The 15,462-nt window shown below is 42.5% G+C and overlaps 1 protein-coding gene across 2 annotated transcripts in view; it reads left to right on the top strand.

The window, feature by feature from the left end:
- The window catches only part of dgkb (diacylglycerol kinase, beta), a 75,138-nt gene extending 60,952 nt beyond the window's left edge, over window positions 1–14,186 (top strand). For both annotated transcript variants that reach the window (XM_056381875.1, XM_056381874.1), the window contains 5 exons: window positions 1,844–1,934; window positions 3,184–3,379; window positions 9,111–9,231; window positions 9,377–9,437; window positions 12,224–14,186. In XM_056381875.1, coding sequence (XP_056237850.1) covers window positions 1,844–1,934; window positions 3,184–3,379; window positions 9,111–9,231; window positions 9,377–9,437; window positions 12,224–12,331 — 577 coding nt within the window. In that variant the 3' untranslated portion in view covers window positions 12,332–14,186. The remainder of the gene's footprint in view (window positions 1–1,843; window positions 1,935–3,183; window positions 3,380–9,110; window positions 9,232–9,376; window positions 9,438–12,223) is intronic.
- The last annotated feature ends 1,276 nt before the right edge of the window (window positions 14,187–15,462 follow it).

The raw sequence follows: 15,462 nt of genomic DNA, 5'->3' as shown, positions 1-15,462 counted from the left end.
TTGGTTTGTGAAGTTATGTGACTGTGATTTTCATATTGGCATCACATCATATGCTTGAAATGTGGTGCAGAAGGGTCACATCATCGCCTGGAGGTTTTACAGTTAGTTTGAACTTAATGCTCCTCAGATCTGAAGCCTTTGTCGTAACATCTGTTTCACACTAAACCTAAACACCCTCTCATCTAACTCCTATAGGCGTCAACAACAACGTGGTTATTGCAAGCCTGACTCTGGGTTTGGGTTTAGGTTTGTCACCAGCGAGATACTAGATTGCAATAAAACTCTGGTATTGATATTCACACTTCCTAGAAGAGGATTCACTATCATTCGTCATTTTGATGACTCTCTGACATTTCCTGTACGGCCGCCATCACGTCAAAAATGTCACCTGTATCAAAAAGAAAAAAAAATTGTAAAAAAAAAGATTTTGATTTGAAAAGAGTTTGATTTACTGGAAAAATTCAGTTTGCCTAAAGTGTGCCAGGATAGGCTCTTTAGAGGACGGACGGACGGACAAGCTTTATGTCTGTGCCGTCAAAGAAACCTTTAGTGTCAGGAGGCAGTATGAACTACGGGCCTGTAGTGGCAACTATTGACTGAGTTTATGTTATTTTTTATTTTATTGTTAATTTAACAGGGATAATGCACAATATATTTACTGCCCAAGATGTTGCTAAAAGCCAGTTTTCATCCGGGTGCAGGTTGATGAAGTGAAAGACAACAACATGTGATTGTTTGATGTGTGTGATTCACTTCATGTGTAGGTTTTCATACTTCCTGCTTAAAAGAGCTTCTATGGATATGCAGCTTTTCTTTTAATGCATCTTATTTTGGCAGCAAGAAACTGTGGTTCTCTTTATTTAAAAGAATAAAAAAGGACGGAGAGGGATGGCTCCACTGGCAAAATAAATTTCATAGTTCCAGTCTATAACCCCCCCGACTGGCCTCAACCTGTACAGGTGACCAACATTAAATCTTTCCCATCTTGTTCCCTTTCATGTTTGAAGCTGCGCTGATGCATTTTTGCTCGTTTGTAGCTGTCAAATAAATAACAACTTCACGCTGACACAAATGTATGTGTGTTAAATATGAAACTCTCCCTTCAATTTCACATGATTTCATTTCAATTCTGAAGGTCTGGATCGCACTGTAAGACGTATATTTGCATGATAAGCATGACTGCAGAGACGTGCGGAGCGTCAAAAACATAACAGACGGGTTCAACAAATAATCAAGTCTCCAATGTAAGAATACAATGACATTTTGTTCTGGTAGCCATGAGGCTGGGAGCAGCGTAGGGGACAGATGGCGACTCACTCCTGCGAGGTCATTGATCATCAGCCTTAGTAATGGGAATGTGTGCAGTAGGAGGCCCGGGGAGCAGCACCCCAGTCCTCTGTTAATTGCAGGGGCAGGTAGATTACCCTCTCACACCCCTCACAGGGCCTTAATGTTGGGCATGGGTACCCAACGGTCACCCCGTGTGCTCCCTCAGATGCCTCCTTAACTTACTTGGGATTCATCACCTGCTTCGATACGTGATTAATGATGCACATTATGCATTCTTTGGAGATTAATGACTCTGGGATTTTGGTCAGCGGTAAACATGAGAGGTGTATTTCCTGTGTGGTTCAGAAGACCCTTTTTTCAAACACAAAAAAATACACCTTTACAGACTCTTTCTCTTTGTCATAAGCTCAGCATGTAGGGGACTAGAGACAGAGAGGAGAAGAAGAGACGCTACGACTATACAAGGTTCAGATTTTGATGTGGGGGGAAAAACACTCCTATGTTTCCTCTTTTCTTGGTCCCTTTGCAGTTCCTGTTGTCTTGTCTCTTTCAGAACAAAGAATAAGCTGTGGTACTTTGAGTTCGGCACTTCGGAGACCTTCTCGGCCACATGTAAGAAGCTCCACGACTTTCTGGAGGTTGAGGTAAATCAAACCGTGTGTTTTTCAGTTTGTAGAGACAGAAAAGGAACAAAGTCACAGTTATCCTTATATCAACTCTATTACGTGAGATCATACATTGTTCATATTAGTAGGAATATTTGATTAAACCGTGTGGTCAGCTAAGAATAATGAAAATATTCCGGTCAGCCATTGTTCCATAAATAGGCCAAATTTGTATAGTTTCAAATTCACCCAGACAAAGTGTTGATGTGTGAAGGCTATCTGCACACCTCACCCCCCGCTTCTCACCGAACCTCAGTTCAACACACAGGTAATTAGCCCTACATGACCCTGCTGTGTGTGATATTGAGTGATAATGAAGATGGTGTCTATACAATTCATCTTCCCCGTTCTCAGAGCTATCCACACAGTGTAGAGGTCTTTATTAATTAGTGTTGGATAAGTACCTACTGGAGTAAAGCAGGTATGAGGCTCTTTTATTACTGGCCTGACGACTGCGGTCGACTCCTCTCAGCTTTAATCGGATTAAATTGACAGCAACGGTGGTTTAAAAACAGGCTGAGGTTCAGACGGACGGGTATAGACGAATACGGCACAAACAAGTTCTCACTCAGGCTCAGACAAAGAGAAATGTTTAGGCTGAGCGTCAGACCCTTACCCCGGGAGACACTTTCAGGCTAAGACTAAGCTGGGGAGACGTTTTCAGGCTCGGGCTCAGATGGAGAGACGCGTCCCGGCTCAGACAGAGAGACAGGTCCAGGCAGAGGCGCAGAAACAAATACAGACTGACAAAGGAACAAGGACACTCCACTGAAACAGGAGGTCACCATCACTGCAGCTCAACCGTCGCTCTTGTTCCAGCTGATTTCTAAACATTTTAGAGGGTGAATTACCTTTACCCTCACTACTTTAGACTGGGTATAATTAGAGTTAGCGCTGCTAACCGGAGAATCTCTGAACTACGCAGCTGCTTCAGGGCGACATGGTTCAAATGCATATTTACATCCGATATATGCTTGTTCATCAGGTGGATTGTGGGTGTTTAGTCATTCAGTAATTTTCAAAGGTTAAGTGCATCGGTTTTATATTTGTATCTGATTTTTTTACTCATCAATTTTAAGACACAACTGGTTCTCTGATAATTGAGAATTAATAGTTCTTGTCCAGCAGCCGTGACCTGTTACTGCTCAAACTACAGAACCCAGATGCAGCGTGCATTGCTTACCCATATGAACGTCTTTCCCCTCCGTTTTTTCCTCCTGTCTGAAAGTGTGATGGTGTTACGCTGGACCTCAGCACCATCTCCCTGGAAGGCATTGCCATTCTCAACATTCCCAGCATGCACGGCGGTTCCAACCTTTGGGGCGAGAGCAAGAAGAGGAGGGGAAACAGAAAGGGAGGGAAAAAGGGCCAAGACAAGAGGACACCGGTGGTCGACCCCAAAGAGCTCATGTTTGCAGTTCAAGGTACGAGCACATCGAGGTACAAATGCAAACTGCTTGATTTAAAACAGAATCTATGTTTGGGAAGTCACACGGTAACTGGTGAGTTATCAACAGCAGTTTCAAGGTCCTGCATACACTGTTGATCATGGTTGGTTTGTGCTAAGGGCCAATAATACTGTAAGTTGAATAGGTTAGACAGCCCACAGACAGTCCTTGTCCTTGCTCCTATCAGATGGAACAAAGACTAAACTTTCGGCCAAACTTTTCCCGAGCGCATGAATATTTCACTGACGACAAGGTGAATCATAGCTAGCAGGTTTTGTTTGCAAAGAAGAGGTACAACCATGTCACTGTTTGGAACTGTCACTTGTGTATTAATGGTATGTGCAGGCACCAGTGGACAGGCTCAGTTAATAGGAGCGGACTGAGGGGGGTTGTTGGGCAAACCCCTGAATCCATTTACGTCAAAAGGAAGCCCGTCAATGGGAGTATATGAATGAATGAAGCAGAATGAGTCAGCTGCTCTGTGGTGAACTGGTGAAACGGTGTGAGCCACTTGAAAGCGTTTTTAGGAGAAGGAAAAAATATCCAGTTGGCGAGAGGGAAATATCTCAAAAACTGTCAGATTGGATATTTACTACTAGTGGAGCAACCGACATTCATGTGCATCACTTTTACTTTTGACTTTTCCTCTACCTCAACCAGCAGCCCAAAATTTAAATATATCCAATACTTTGATAATAATGAAATCCCCTCTGCCTCACCTGTACTTTGTGCTTAGATCTAATTAGCCAAATGTTAGCATGGCCATATGCTTAAAGGAGCTATTTGTAAGTTTTGCTATTGCTACATAGCTAACGTTAGCATTAACAGCTGTTTACTCGCCAGTCTAGATGAAACGTTGTGAGTTCAGCATCAAACTTCACTCCTCTACGTGCAAAGAGCTGTCTCCAGAAGTGGAAACCATCTTGTTTTATATCTGTTCCTATCACTTCTTCTCTCCTACTGAAGTTAGCATGCTAACTAGCTAGCTCCAGTCCAACTGGACCATCTCTTCACTGTAGCATCCAGGCTGCCCTGAAGAAGTAACGCTGCTCAGAGGACGTATTATCACCTCTTGTCTTATAAACACAACAAAAAAGCTGGAGCTTTTGTCAAGACTGGTGTGTAAACAGCTAATGCTAATGTTGGCTATGTAGCAATAGCAAAACCTACAAATAGCTCCTTTTAACGAAGGTGGTGAACATGGTAATTATTAAACCTGCTTAACATCAGTATGTTAAGTATGTGCGAGGATCAAACATGACTTGAAGAGGTTAAAATATTTCACTGCTAGATGACTAAGTTATTTTGGTTTTAGAGACTTTCTTAAATAATTTATTAGCTGAAACACGGCTGTTTCTTCCTTCTTTCCTCCTCACAAATGAGCTGTTGCCATGAGTTCTGGATCTGTTTGGTTCTTGTTTTTTATTTTCCATCATGTCTAACTCCTGCCCGTTCAGGTGATGCGCAGTATGTTTTTTAGGTTTCCTGCAGTGATGGTGTGTTTGTACTCGGGGATCAAGTGGATGTTACAATCAGTGTCGGACTTGAAACATGACGAGTCAGTGAGGATCTCCAGACTCGGCTGCCAGCGATCCCTTATGAGACTTCACTGGTCAGAACATGACTGGTGTAAAAACAGAGCTCTGTGAAGCTGTCTATGAGGCTTTATTATTATTTTCTTTCCCTGATATGATTCAGTTTTTTGTTTCCTTTGGATTTCAGTAGCTGTTGCGCCTTCAAAGCTTGTTAAAATCTGCAGCAGCGTTTACTGTACTATCAGAAATAAATGTTTTGTGATCTTTGGAAAAGCCGAGAGAACAAGAGAAGGAGTTGTAAATCACTGCGGGGACGGTGCAGTTATAAAATAATCAACCCAAACAAACCGTAGACGTTCTCCTACCGAAAACTGTTGCATGTTTGGATGCGTTTAACTTCTCTAACGTGATGATGTGACTGTCAGAGGGCAGACCGTGAGGGAGATAGTTGATCAATTCAAAGCCCAACCTTGCTACGACGAACACTCCATTAATCCCTGAATGAAAATCAATCAGTTTGGTGTTTGTGGTTGGAAAAAAAAAAAAAGGTTATAGTCCAGAGCTGGGAAGGCACTTAGTGTGAGTGGGGAGTGTGTCTTTGTGAGCTTGTGCCCATTTGTGTCTCCCTGTGCCTGTTTATTGATGTGTGCTGGCGTACACGTGTGTGTGTGTGTGTGTGTGTGTGTGTGTGTGTGTGTGTGTGTGTGTGTTGTGTGTGTGTGTGTGTGTGAGAGAGAGAGAGAGAGAGAGAATGGATGCCCTTGCTGAAGGTGCCCTCAAGGTGAGCGGCCTAAGTTGTCAGATCAAGAGAACGCCGTATTTAGAGGTAAACACAGGAGTGCATTAGCCCAGAGGGGGCACCGCCGAGCACGACGCACAGATCAAACTGTTGGCAGGGATTATTCTGTGTGTGTTTGTGTCTGTGTGTGTGTGTGTGTGTGTGTGTGGTGTGTGTGTGTGTGGGTGTTTGGGTTGGAGGGTGGCTGGGACATAAAAAACCCTGACCTTTCGGGAGCTGTTAAATCGTCCCGCTGGTGACGCCAGGAGACAAGCCCCTCAGGTGGAAGGGAATGGCTGTGGAGTGAATTATTTAGGATAGGACTGAGGTTTTTGCAGGGGCAGGGGTGGGGGGGGTGGGGGGGGGGGGGGGGGGTGGGGTGGGTTGGGGTGGGGGGGACTGATGCCCCATGACAAGCCCCATGAAGCTTTCATTGTAGGATCGGCCTCCACGCGCCCTCCCTGCTCCTCCCGCCATTCTTCTTTAGTTTTACTTTCAGCTGATCGGCTGCTGTTCCCGCTCCGCTCCCTCGCTGTTCCTCCTTCATTCCCTCGCCCTCACCCCGTCGCTCCACATGTGTCAGTGCGGCCACCGGCCTCGACAGGTAGTTGTTTGACAGTGACACAGACGCCGTTTCTAATCCCACACTCGGACGGGAAGGCATGGCTGAGATTAAAGCCACAGCGCTCCTTTTGTGAATCTCCCATATGGACATTCATTCATACCACTGTCACCTTCTGTGTGTGTGTGTGTGTGTGTGTGTGTGTGTGTTGTGTGTGTGTGTGTGTGTGTGTTGTGTGTTTATCACAGTCAAATATTGCTTCCATCACCCGAGTGAGCCACATCAGTTTTGATTGTAGGTTAAGTGAGGGGTGTTTGGGTTTATATTTGGCCACCAGCTGCTTATCTTGTGTGTTCACAATTCAACCTCCTTCTGGCATAAACAGTTGGGTGACTCAGTTTTTCTCCCAGTTTATCTTGGGACAGTAAACACGATGACTTTGTTTCTATATTTGACAGGGTCTATTTTTGATCCTTGTTCCAGGTATTTCATTTGCAGCTGTAATATGAGAAATAATAGCTGAGGATTCGAAATAAAAATGGAAATTCACCACTAAATCACACTAGACTAAATCTGGCTTTCACTCACTATCCTTTATTGAAATCATTAAGTGTAGGTTCATTTTAAGCTTATTTTGAAGTCCTGGTCCAACATCATAACATGTTCTCACATCATTCATTATCTCTGGGCTTTAAGTAGTTATTTATTGAGTTGAAATACTTATTTTTGCTCAAAACAAAATAGTGTAACATCTTAAAGGAGTAGCTCAATATTTTGGGAATGTAAATTGTAATTTGCTTTATTTGTTTTTGACAGATTAAAGGAGGTATTTGTAAGTTTCGCTATTGCTACATAGCCAACATCAGCATTAACAGCTGCTTACTTACCAGTCTAGAAGAAACATTGCGAGTTCAGCATCAAATTTTTGTCCTTTACTCACCAATGTTAACTCTTGTTTTGCTTCTATTTTTATCAGCTCTTCTTTTTACTAAAATTAGCATGCTAACCAGCTAGCACCGGCCCATCTCGACAGTTTAAGATAGCAACTCGCTGTAGCGTCCAATCTGCCCTGAAGACGTAGCGCTGCCAGTTCTCTGCAAGCGACAATCCTCACCAGCCGTTCCCAGCAAGAAACTTACAAAAAGCACCTTTAAACAAATGAGATATAACGTGCTAATTATTGAGCTTTGCAGGTGCTGGTAGGCTTAACTTGTAATCTTTCCACTGAGCCAGGCTAGCAGTTTCCTCCTGTTTCAAGTCTTTATGCTAAAGCTAAGCTAACAGTCTCATGGCTCAGTCTTCTCATCTCATCTCTTCTCAAAGAGTCCATCAGACCTCTTTCTCATTTCATTTTCCCCCTCTAAACTTTATTTAAAAATGGTGCTTACAAAATGTGGCACATTTCTGGGTTGTAGCTGTAGACACGTCCTAAATTTCACTGACACTGTGTCAGAGCTGTGTCTCACAGTTCAATCTACAACTGTTTTGGATTGACAACCAAAGATTTTACCACATATCCATCATAATTATGTCAAAGTGTCAAAAATGTCCAAAGTGTAAAAACTATTCCTTTCAATTAGTTATTTCAATTAGTTATTATTATTAATATTGGTCTAAAAAGCAGGACAAACATATTTAGTTGTGTTATTAATAAACATCCACTGGCGGTAAGGAGTCCTCCTCAACTTGTTGTATTTGGCAGAGAGGCTCTGTGGTCTTTCCCACACTAAGCACCCTTGGGTATACTGTATCTCTGTAGCCCCGGGCAACAAGGAAGCCTTATCGCCTTGGTGACGCTGTCCATCATACGTGTCAGTGCGAGTCTGTGTGAGCTGTTTGCATTAACGTGAGAAGTCATGAGGGGGGGAGGGGAAGCAGCTTTAAAGCCCAGTGTCAAGAGGTCTGCTGTGTATGTACACACACTCCTCCACTCCGACCCTGGAAAGCACTGCACTCACTGAGATAGGGACGGACGCATGTCCATCACCATGGTGACAGCTGGACACCACAGCTTGGCAGCGACAACAACACCTCACAACAACAGCAACATTACCTACGACACTCCTACAGGAAACCAACACGGCTCAGATAAACATGACAGCGACAGAGCAGCACCGGTGACAGCGAGCTAACTCGCTCGCACGCACCAAGGACCTAAAAATGGGTCTTAGTTTCAATTAGTGTCTCTATACTCCCAACAGCGAGGCAGCAGCTTCTTAATTTGTGGAGGGACGAGTCGATGGAGAGTCGGAGGCAGAACGGGCCGCTGAAACAGATGGGCCCTGCATGACACTGGGCTTCCAGCAGGGGCAAAATCAATGCTCATAACTGCAAAACAGAAGAGAAATTAATAATTATATTATCACAAGATTGCTTTGCATTGCCGGTGCAATCTAATTAATAGCTGTTTTGTTTTTCTTGTTTCTTGGTGCCTCTTTCTTTTCTTTTTTTTTCTCTTTTAACAGTGAATGTTAAATGTTTCAGAAGCAGAAGGCAAAGTCTGAAGTGAGGAACATAACATGTCATATTCTTTTATCTGTCCTCACTTTCCTTCACACTTTCTTTCCTTTCTCACTTTCTTATTAAATTTCAGTGTTTACTTCTTGGTTTTCAGACAATAATGCCGTTTAGCATATTTAGCAGTGTAAAACTCTACTCTGAGGGCATAGTATAATATGTGCTCACGTCTGACGAGAACGACACATTTTCTTATTGTCTTGTTTTTAAATATGTATTATAACAATGCCATTATATCAACACAGGACTTGTGTGATAGAAACGTGTCCAGTTGGCTGGACTCTCTGTTTGAAGACGTGTCTTTTCGTGTTTTAGATCTGTCTGACCAGCTGCTGGAGGTGGTGGGGCTGGAAGGAGCCATGGAGATGGGTCAGATCTACACCGGCCTGAAGAGCGCTGGAAGACGTCTGGCACAGTGCTCCTCCGTCACCATCAGGTCAGTGAACTGAAATATTAAAATAATCACTTCCTGTCTTTTGGAGAAACGTGTGAAGTTGCCTGATATGACATTTTAAGTGTGTTTGTTTTTTAATGCAGATTTTTGTTTCACTGTAACATGATGTCCTATCGGTTTCTCACAGAACCAGTAAATCCCTCCCGATGCAGATTGATGGTGAGCCTTGGATGCAGACTCCCTGCACTGTAAGTCATTAAACGTCTCCTCATTGTGAATCGCACAGAGCCGCAGTTGAGCCAAACCATATATTGCGCAATCTATACACCGGACTGTTTAACAGCAGCTCGTAGAGAAGTCGACACCGGACTCAACAGAAGTTTTTCACCAGATTATTCTGGTTGAACGTTTCGGAGTCTGTAGCATCTTTGTCGACACCCGTCTGTTACAGCTTTATTCACACATCACAGTGACGTCGTGGTTTACAGAACAGAGCGCACTATTACATCACTGCAGCAAGGTGAGATCTTTAACATCAACAAAAACAATGATTTTTCAGTTACTGCTGTAGAGACCTGAGAGTGTCATTACTCAACCTGCACTGACGGTCTCACTCGCCTGATTGGAGCTCTTCTCAGGACCGTGTGGGCGTGTACAGGCCGTGATTGATTGACATCTCAACACTGATACAACTGTCAATCAACACAGCAGTCTTACTCCCTTCGTGAGGGTTATAGGGAGGACAAAATAATACAAACACCTGTCAGCATAACACAATGCAGTTAAAGGTTGATGATAAGATTTAAAACAAAGAAAACGAGCGTTAAGATCATTAAAAAATATAAATATTCACTGTTATTAGGCTCTTTAAGGACTGGTTTCAGACTGGCATCCAGGGCAGTTATCTGTTCCTTGCATTTCTCCCATATATCATTGCTTTTTGTTTTTTTTGCGCAGTAATTTATGATAACAAATACTTGATGATGCAAGTCTTACTTCTTGTAATTTGCTTACCGTCTACATCTTCGACGTGTACCTCGACAAGTGTTTGCTCTCTATCCCAAGTTCATTTTTTTCCAAATGAAACTCCTCAGTTTGTGTTGATTACTGTTTTGTTTAGCTTTAATTACAACACCACTGCAGATGAAGTGCTGCCGAGATTTACATATGGATCGCCCAGGCAAAGCTAGAAAAACCCAATGCATGACAAAATGAGTAGCCTGCAAGTGCTCTTGTGTCTGCTGGCACAACTCCACAGGAGCAAAGTTTGGATCTGACAATACATAAATGTGCTGCAGTGATCTCCACGGCGAGTTATTCATACTGTATGTCGGGGCTGAATTTGAATCAGTTGACCTGCTAAATGCTTATAAAAACATGACAGGTGAAATGGGATGTTATCCTACTAATTATTAACAACAACTATGCAAATGCATCTCTGTTCCTCTGCATGCATGACATATTTAACACCGTCAAGCCATTTGCATTTTGAAGTGGCGTTTGACGGGTATCACTGTGTCTTTGATAACTAGGTCTGTAACAACTGCTACAAACTGAGATTTTACTGTATGATTTTGATAAAAAATCCCACTTAGGTAAGTCTCGTATTTAATGCCCTCACAGTTTTCTTAGCTTGGATGATTTTTGATGGAGTACATTACATACAGTTCATAATTCATTTGATCTAATTGTTGTGCCATATTGCTCTGTAACTGGGGCTCTTGATACATGTAAATGCCTAATGTTGCATCTTTAAAACAGGGCCCAAATCTCAGGTATTCCTTTAGATCTTCCTTCTGTGCCCCAATGTCTTTCCCAAAAAGGTTATCATGCATATTGTAAAGTACATCAGGAACATTAAGTTCAATCACGTTTAATGGTGGAAGAAAGCCTACAAAAGCTGGTAATTGCTGCGGAGTCAAGAGTGCAAGTACAATAAATGGCAGCTGTCCTTTGAAGTGAATGTGGTCCTTTAATGCAGATGGTAGCATTTCCTCTCCCCATTACTGCGTTTAGTCTTTTAGTGCAACAGTCAAATAAATTATGTGCTTAATATGACAACCCTAGATAGCCGATATTTGTTGTTCCATTGATCTTCAGCCTTCAGAAGAGAAGGCATCATCATTGTTGGAAAACAGGATATCGTCAGACTTTATACCCATAAGTCCATACTTTACCGTAATCTACCATAATGTATGATGCCATTCATTATCAGAGTCATGAACCCCAGGGAATCTCAAACCTTGTCACATTAGGAGCCTCAAACATACACTCATATGCCAACAGACCCCATTTGACAAGAAGCCATATGGACTCAGGACCCATATGGGGGATTGTATGTTGTTGATGACGTTGCGAGGAGATAGCAGTGGGTATAATGAACTGTTGATTGCTCGTGTTGCCAAGGACTCACTGGAGCCTCCTTCAAGAACCTCTGTAAATCCTTGGAGAACCAATTTACCTCAAACCACCTTCTCCGGTGGTGAAACAGTAGTTGAAAAGTTGTTGGACCTGGTGACCTGACAAACTGAGCGACCTCTCTCAGCACCAGAACGTAGAGAGAGTCTCCAGATACAGAGATTCTCCGGGTTTATGGTTTTTAAATGACTGCGAAAGTGAAGTGGAAACCCGTTTTTTCCTCATCTAAATCGCACGACCTGATGTGAGCAGTCGCATGACATCCAAAAACATTTAAGACAGCAGACTTGTCTGCTGCTGCCAGTTATAAGGGGTTTGACTTTCCGTCATCGCCTTCGACAACGGCTGTTGTGGTGGATACAAGCGATGTCATTGTACATACTCTCAGCAGATGCTGGAAATCTGTCGCCATGTTTGATTTTAATGATATTGCATAACATCACTCACCTGAAGAACAGTCGCAATCGGGTTTTGTTGACTTTTCTAAAAAAGAAATCGCTTCTATTTCGCACAAATCCGCAATGGAAACGCGGCGTCTGTTTCCTTCCAGATCTTACAGTGACCAGCAGCTCGGCACCAGACTAAACCTTCAACTCTTCTTTCTCCTTCACACCAGATTGAAATCGTCCACAAGAACCAGGCTCCCATGTTGATGGGGCCGCTGCAAGGCCGCAGCTTCTTCTCCTCAGTCATCAGACGAACGCGCACTGAGAGCAAAGACTGATCCGTCGCAGTTCAAGACCTTCGAGTCCCATCGAGCACCTGCAGAGCAGTGGCCACACGTCGATCACCACTCGGCCCGTTAGCGAAGGGGGTCTTTGATGCCTGTTTGATAGCCCAGCGTACAGTAGCAAACTGTAGGTTCAGTATGTGTCGCCTGCAGCATCGAGACCTCGGCGGGAAGTCCTCATTTTATCCACAATGAGGTGTGTTTAGGACTGACGCTTTGGTCTACAGTGTGTAGTGTAGTTTAGCTCCAAAAATACTGAAGATATTTCTGGAAGTCTAAAAAAAAAAAAATGTTTTTCTTAACGTCTGTTTTTATTTTTTCTGTTGTGATCTGTGCCACGTGGAGTAAGTCCACAGATGAATGTGTTTTTGTGATATGATGTATTTATTTATTCATATTTTGCTGCTATTGATGTTTTTTAACCGTTTTTTTTTTGCATTTGCATAGCCCTGATGCATGATGGACAGTGAGAGGTTGCTGCTGTTGGAACTGACATATCTGGAGTCTGTGGTTGAGTCTTTCGCAAGTGTGTTTAGCAAGAAGTGAAGTTTCTTTGCTCAGCATTTCTTCAGCGCTTCACCCATGATTGGCTTCAAGTAGTGCGGAGACAGAGGATGTCTTCTTGCTTTCTTTTCTTTTTTTTAATGGTTCCTGCGAGTCATCTTTGTCATGTTTTGATCTGCCGTGTTGCTGCTCCGTCAGTGGAAAGATTAGGAATTATTATTGATCGCTCATGACAAAAAAAAAAAAAAAAAAAAAAAAGAAAAAGAAAAAAAAGAAAAATGCATGACACTCTTTGTTTTTTACGTCGCACGAGAGATTTCCAAGACAGTTTTACCAGTTGTGTGCACACTTTCTGTTGCATGAGTGACCGAGATCTGTGTTGACACTTGTGGAAATTGATCTTTTTTCTTTTTTTACCTGCATCTACAGTGCTGCTCGGTTTAACCATATCATACTTTATCTATGAGACGGCTGCACTTTTATGAGATCCTGTGTTTCTTTTCTGAACAGGTACTCAGGTACTTTTAAAATGGAAAAACAGAAAGCAGTCTCGTGTTCGGTCAGGCTGTTGTTGGTGACTGTATTGTTGGACGCTCACGAGAAGCAGTTTGACCTCCTCTGATTGATTTGTTCTGATGTCTGCAGCTGAGTGTTTATAGTCCGCTGCGCATACAAGCGTACATTAACCAATTAAAGTCTAAATACAAAATGACTTGACATATATAGTACAAGCTTGATTTAAAGAATCAATACTGAAAATCAATCCCATCCAATAATCACAGTTTTCAGAGGCAGCCTAATTTTGAACTGTGTATTTCATATAAATTTACTCGTACAACTTGATAAAAAATATTTTGGATGGAAAAGGATGTGGTTCAGTGCATTTCTGCATTTAAATTGTTATTGTTATTTATCTCATTCAGTCGCACCAAAGACAAATACGCACAAGACTTCAAATGTTTGGGGACTTGTTACAGACCTACCTGTGTGACACACACACACACACACACACACACACACACACACCTGATTAATGTGTTGTTTTTAACAGAATCGCACACACGCATGTTTCCTGATGATAATTTCAGGCTCGACTGTTTCAGTCTTTAAAAAGTGCCATACGTCAGTGGAGTCTGAGGTGTGATGAGCCTCCCATCTCTTTGCTTTGTGCGGTGCAGCGTTTGTACAGTGAGGTTGTATTTTTGTACACACTACTATTTATTTTTCTGCTTACTGCTTCACTCTAGAACTCACTCCACGTTGTTCTGCCTAAAACAAATTATGCCTGCCGATATTGACTGAGAAAAGTGATAATGGAAATAATAAAAAAGCTTTTGTTGTTTGACATAGTGTTCTGGTTTTCTTTGTGTATTGACCCCACTTGAAGTGACTGTAGCATGATTACATTTGAGAATGCATGAGAAGATATATCTGTGGTCTTAAGAACCAGAAACCACCTCAGTGTAGTTTGACTTCTCTCCTCTCACACTTCTCTCTGGAGCTCTATTATCTCAGCCTCTCTTCTGATTGGCTGACTGTTTTCTGGTAGTTCGCTAAGAGCTTCAACCATTGTTGCATTTACAACACAAGAGGTTATAATACGCCTTCCGTGCAGCTGTATTTCCTCAGGGCCGACTGGATGCCACAGTGCTAGCCGGTTAGCACGCTAACTTCCTTTGAGGTTATTGAGAATGGGTGCGATTGTGTTGCACTTTGTGTGTCTGCCAACCCCTTTCAACCACTTCCTGTCGACTCCTGCCGCTGCCTCCTTCATGAGGAGACGCTGACTGACCATAATCCAGACAGCGATTACATTTCCTACAAAATGTACAGAAATCTAGGAGACAGGGTTGATGAGACAGGCCCCAACTAGTAATATGTAGTTCTGTAACCATAGTGATTTGAATCATGGCACAGGGAAATAGAGGGAGGGTTCAAATACATCATAAATTGGGATTAAGCAATGGCTACCAACATCGGCCCCCGGGTGGTAAACTGTCTTTACATCTGTTGGAACTTAAGTGATATAATGAACTGTTTTAGTGCCCGACCGTATATGTACACATGCACCAATAAAACATTTCGATTTCAGCTTCAGCCGGCATCTTCAGAAAGTCAACTTTTCAGGATTTTCCCTTCTACCCTGTTGTCTGGAGTGGCATTTGGTTTACTGCGTGTCTCGGTGTCAGATGGGTGGACGCCCGCACTTGACCTGCGTTTCTCCGTCCTTGGGGGTTGTTCAGCAGGAGTGACATAGTACTTCACTTCACATCCACTTCACCTGCCTTGGTAATGGACCCCTGCCTGGATCCAAGATGGCATCAGCGTGACCACTACTGACTTCGGATATGTCCGTCTTTCAGTCAAGTGTTTAATGCAACGGTAAAGTTCCCTCTCTGGGGGTTTTTATCAGAGATCTGTCCATTTTACAAATCTGTGCATTTTTCTCAGCACGTCTTTTAAATATCTTTTTATTTAACAATTTATTATTTTATCCCATTTTACATTAATGTTATTCATTTTAGATCAATGCTTTTAACATGTTTTTATGTTAATTTTATGTATTCCCTTGTGCTACATTTCTTGTATGAAAGGTGCTATACAAATAAAGTTTATTATTA

This window comes from Seriola aureovittata, chromosome 7 (assembly GCF_021018895.1).
Source record: "Seriola aureovittata isolate HTS-2021-v1 ecotype China chromosome 7, ASM2101889v1, whole genome shotgun sequence".
NCBI lineage: Eukaryota > Metazoa > Chordata > Actinopteri > Carangiformes > Carangidae > Seriola > Seriola aureovittata.
The sequence above is the reverse complement of the archived record's forward strand: the minus strand, read 5'-3'. Positions and strand labels throughout refer to the sequence as shown.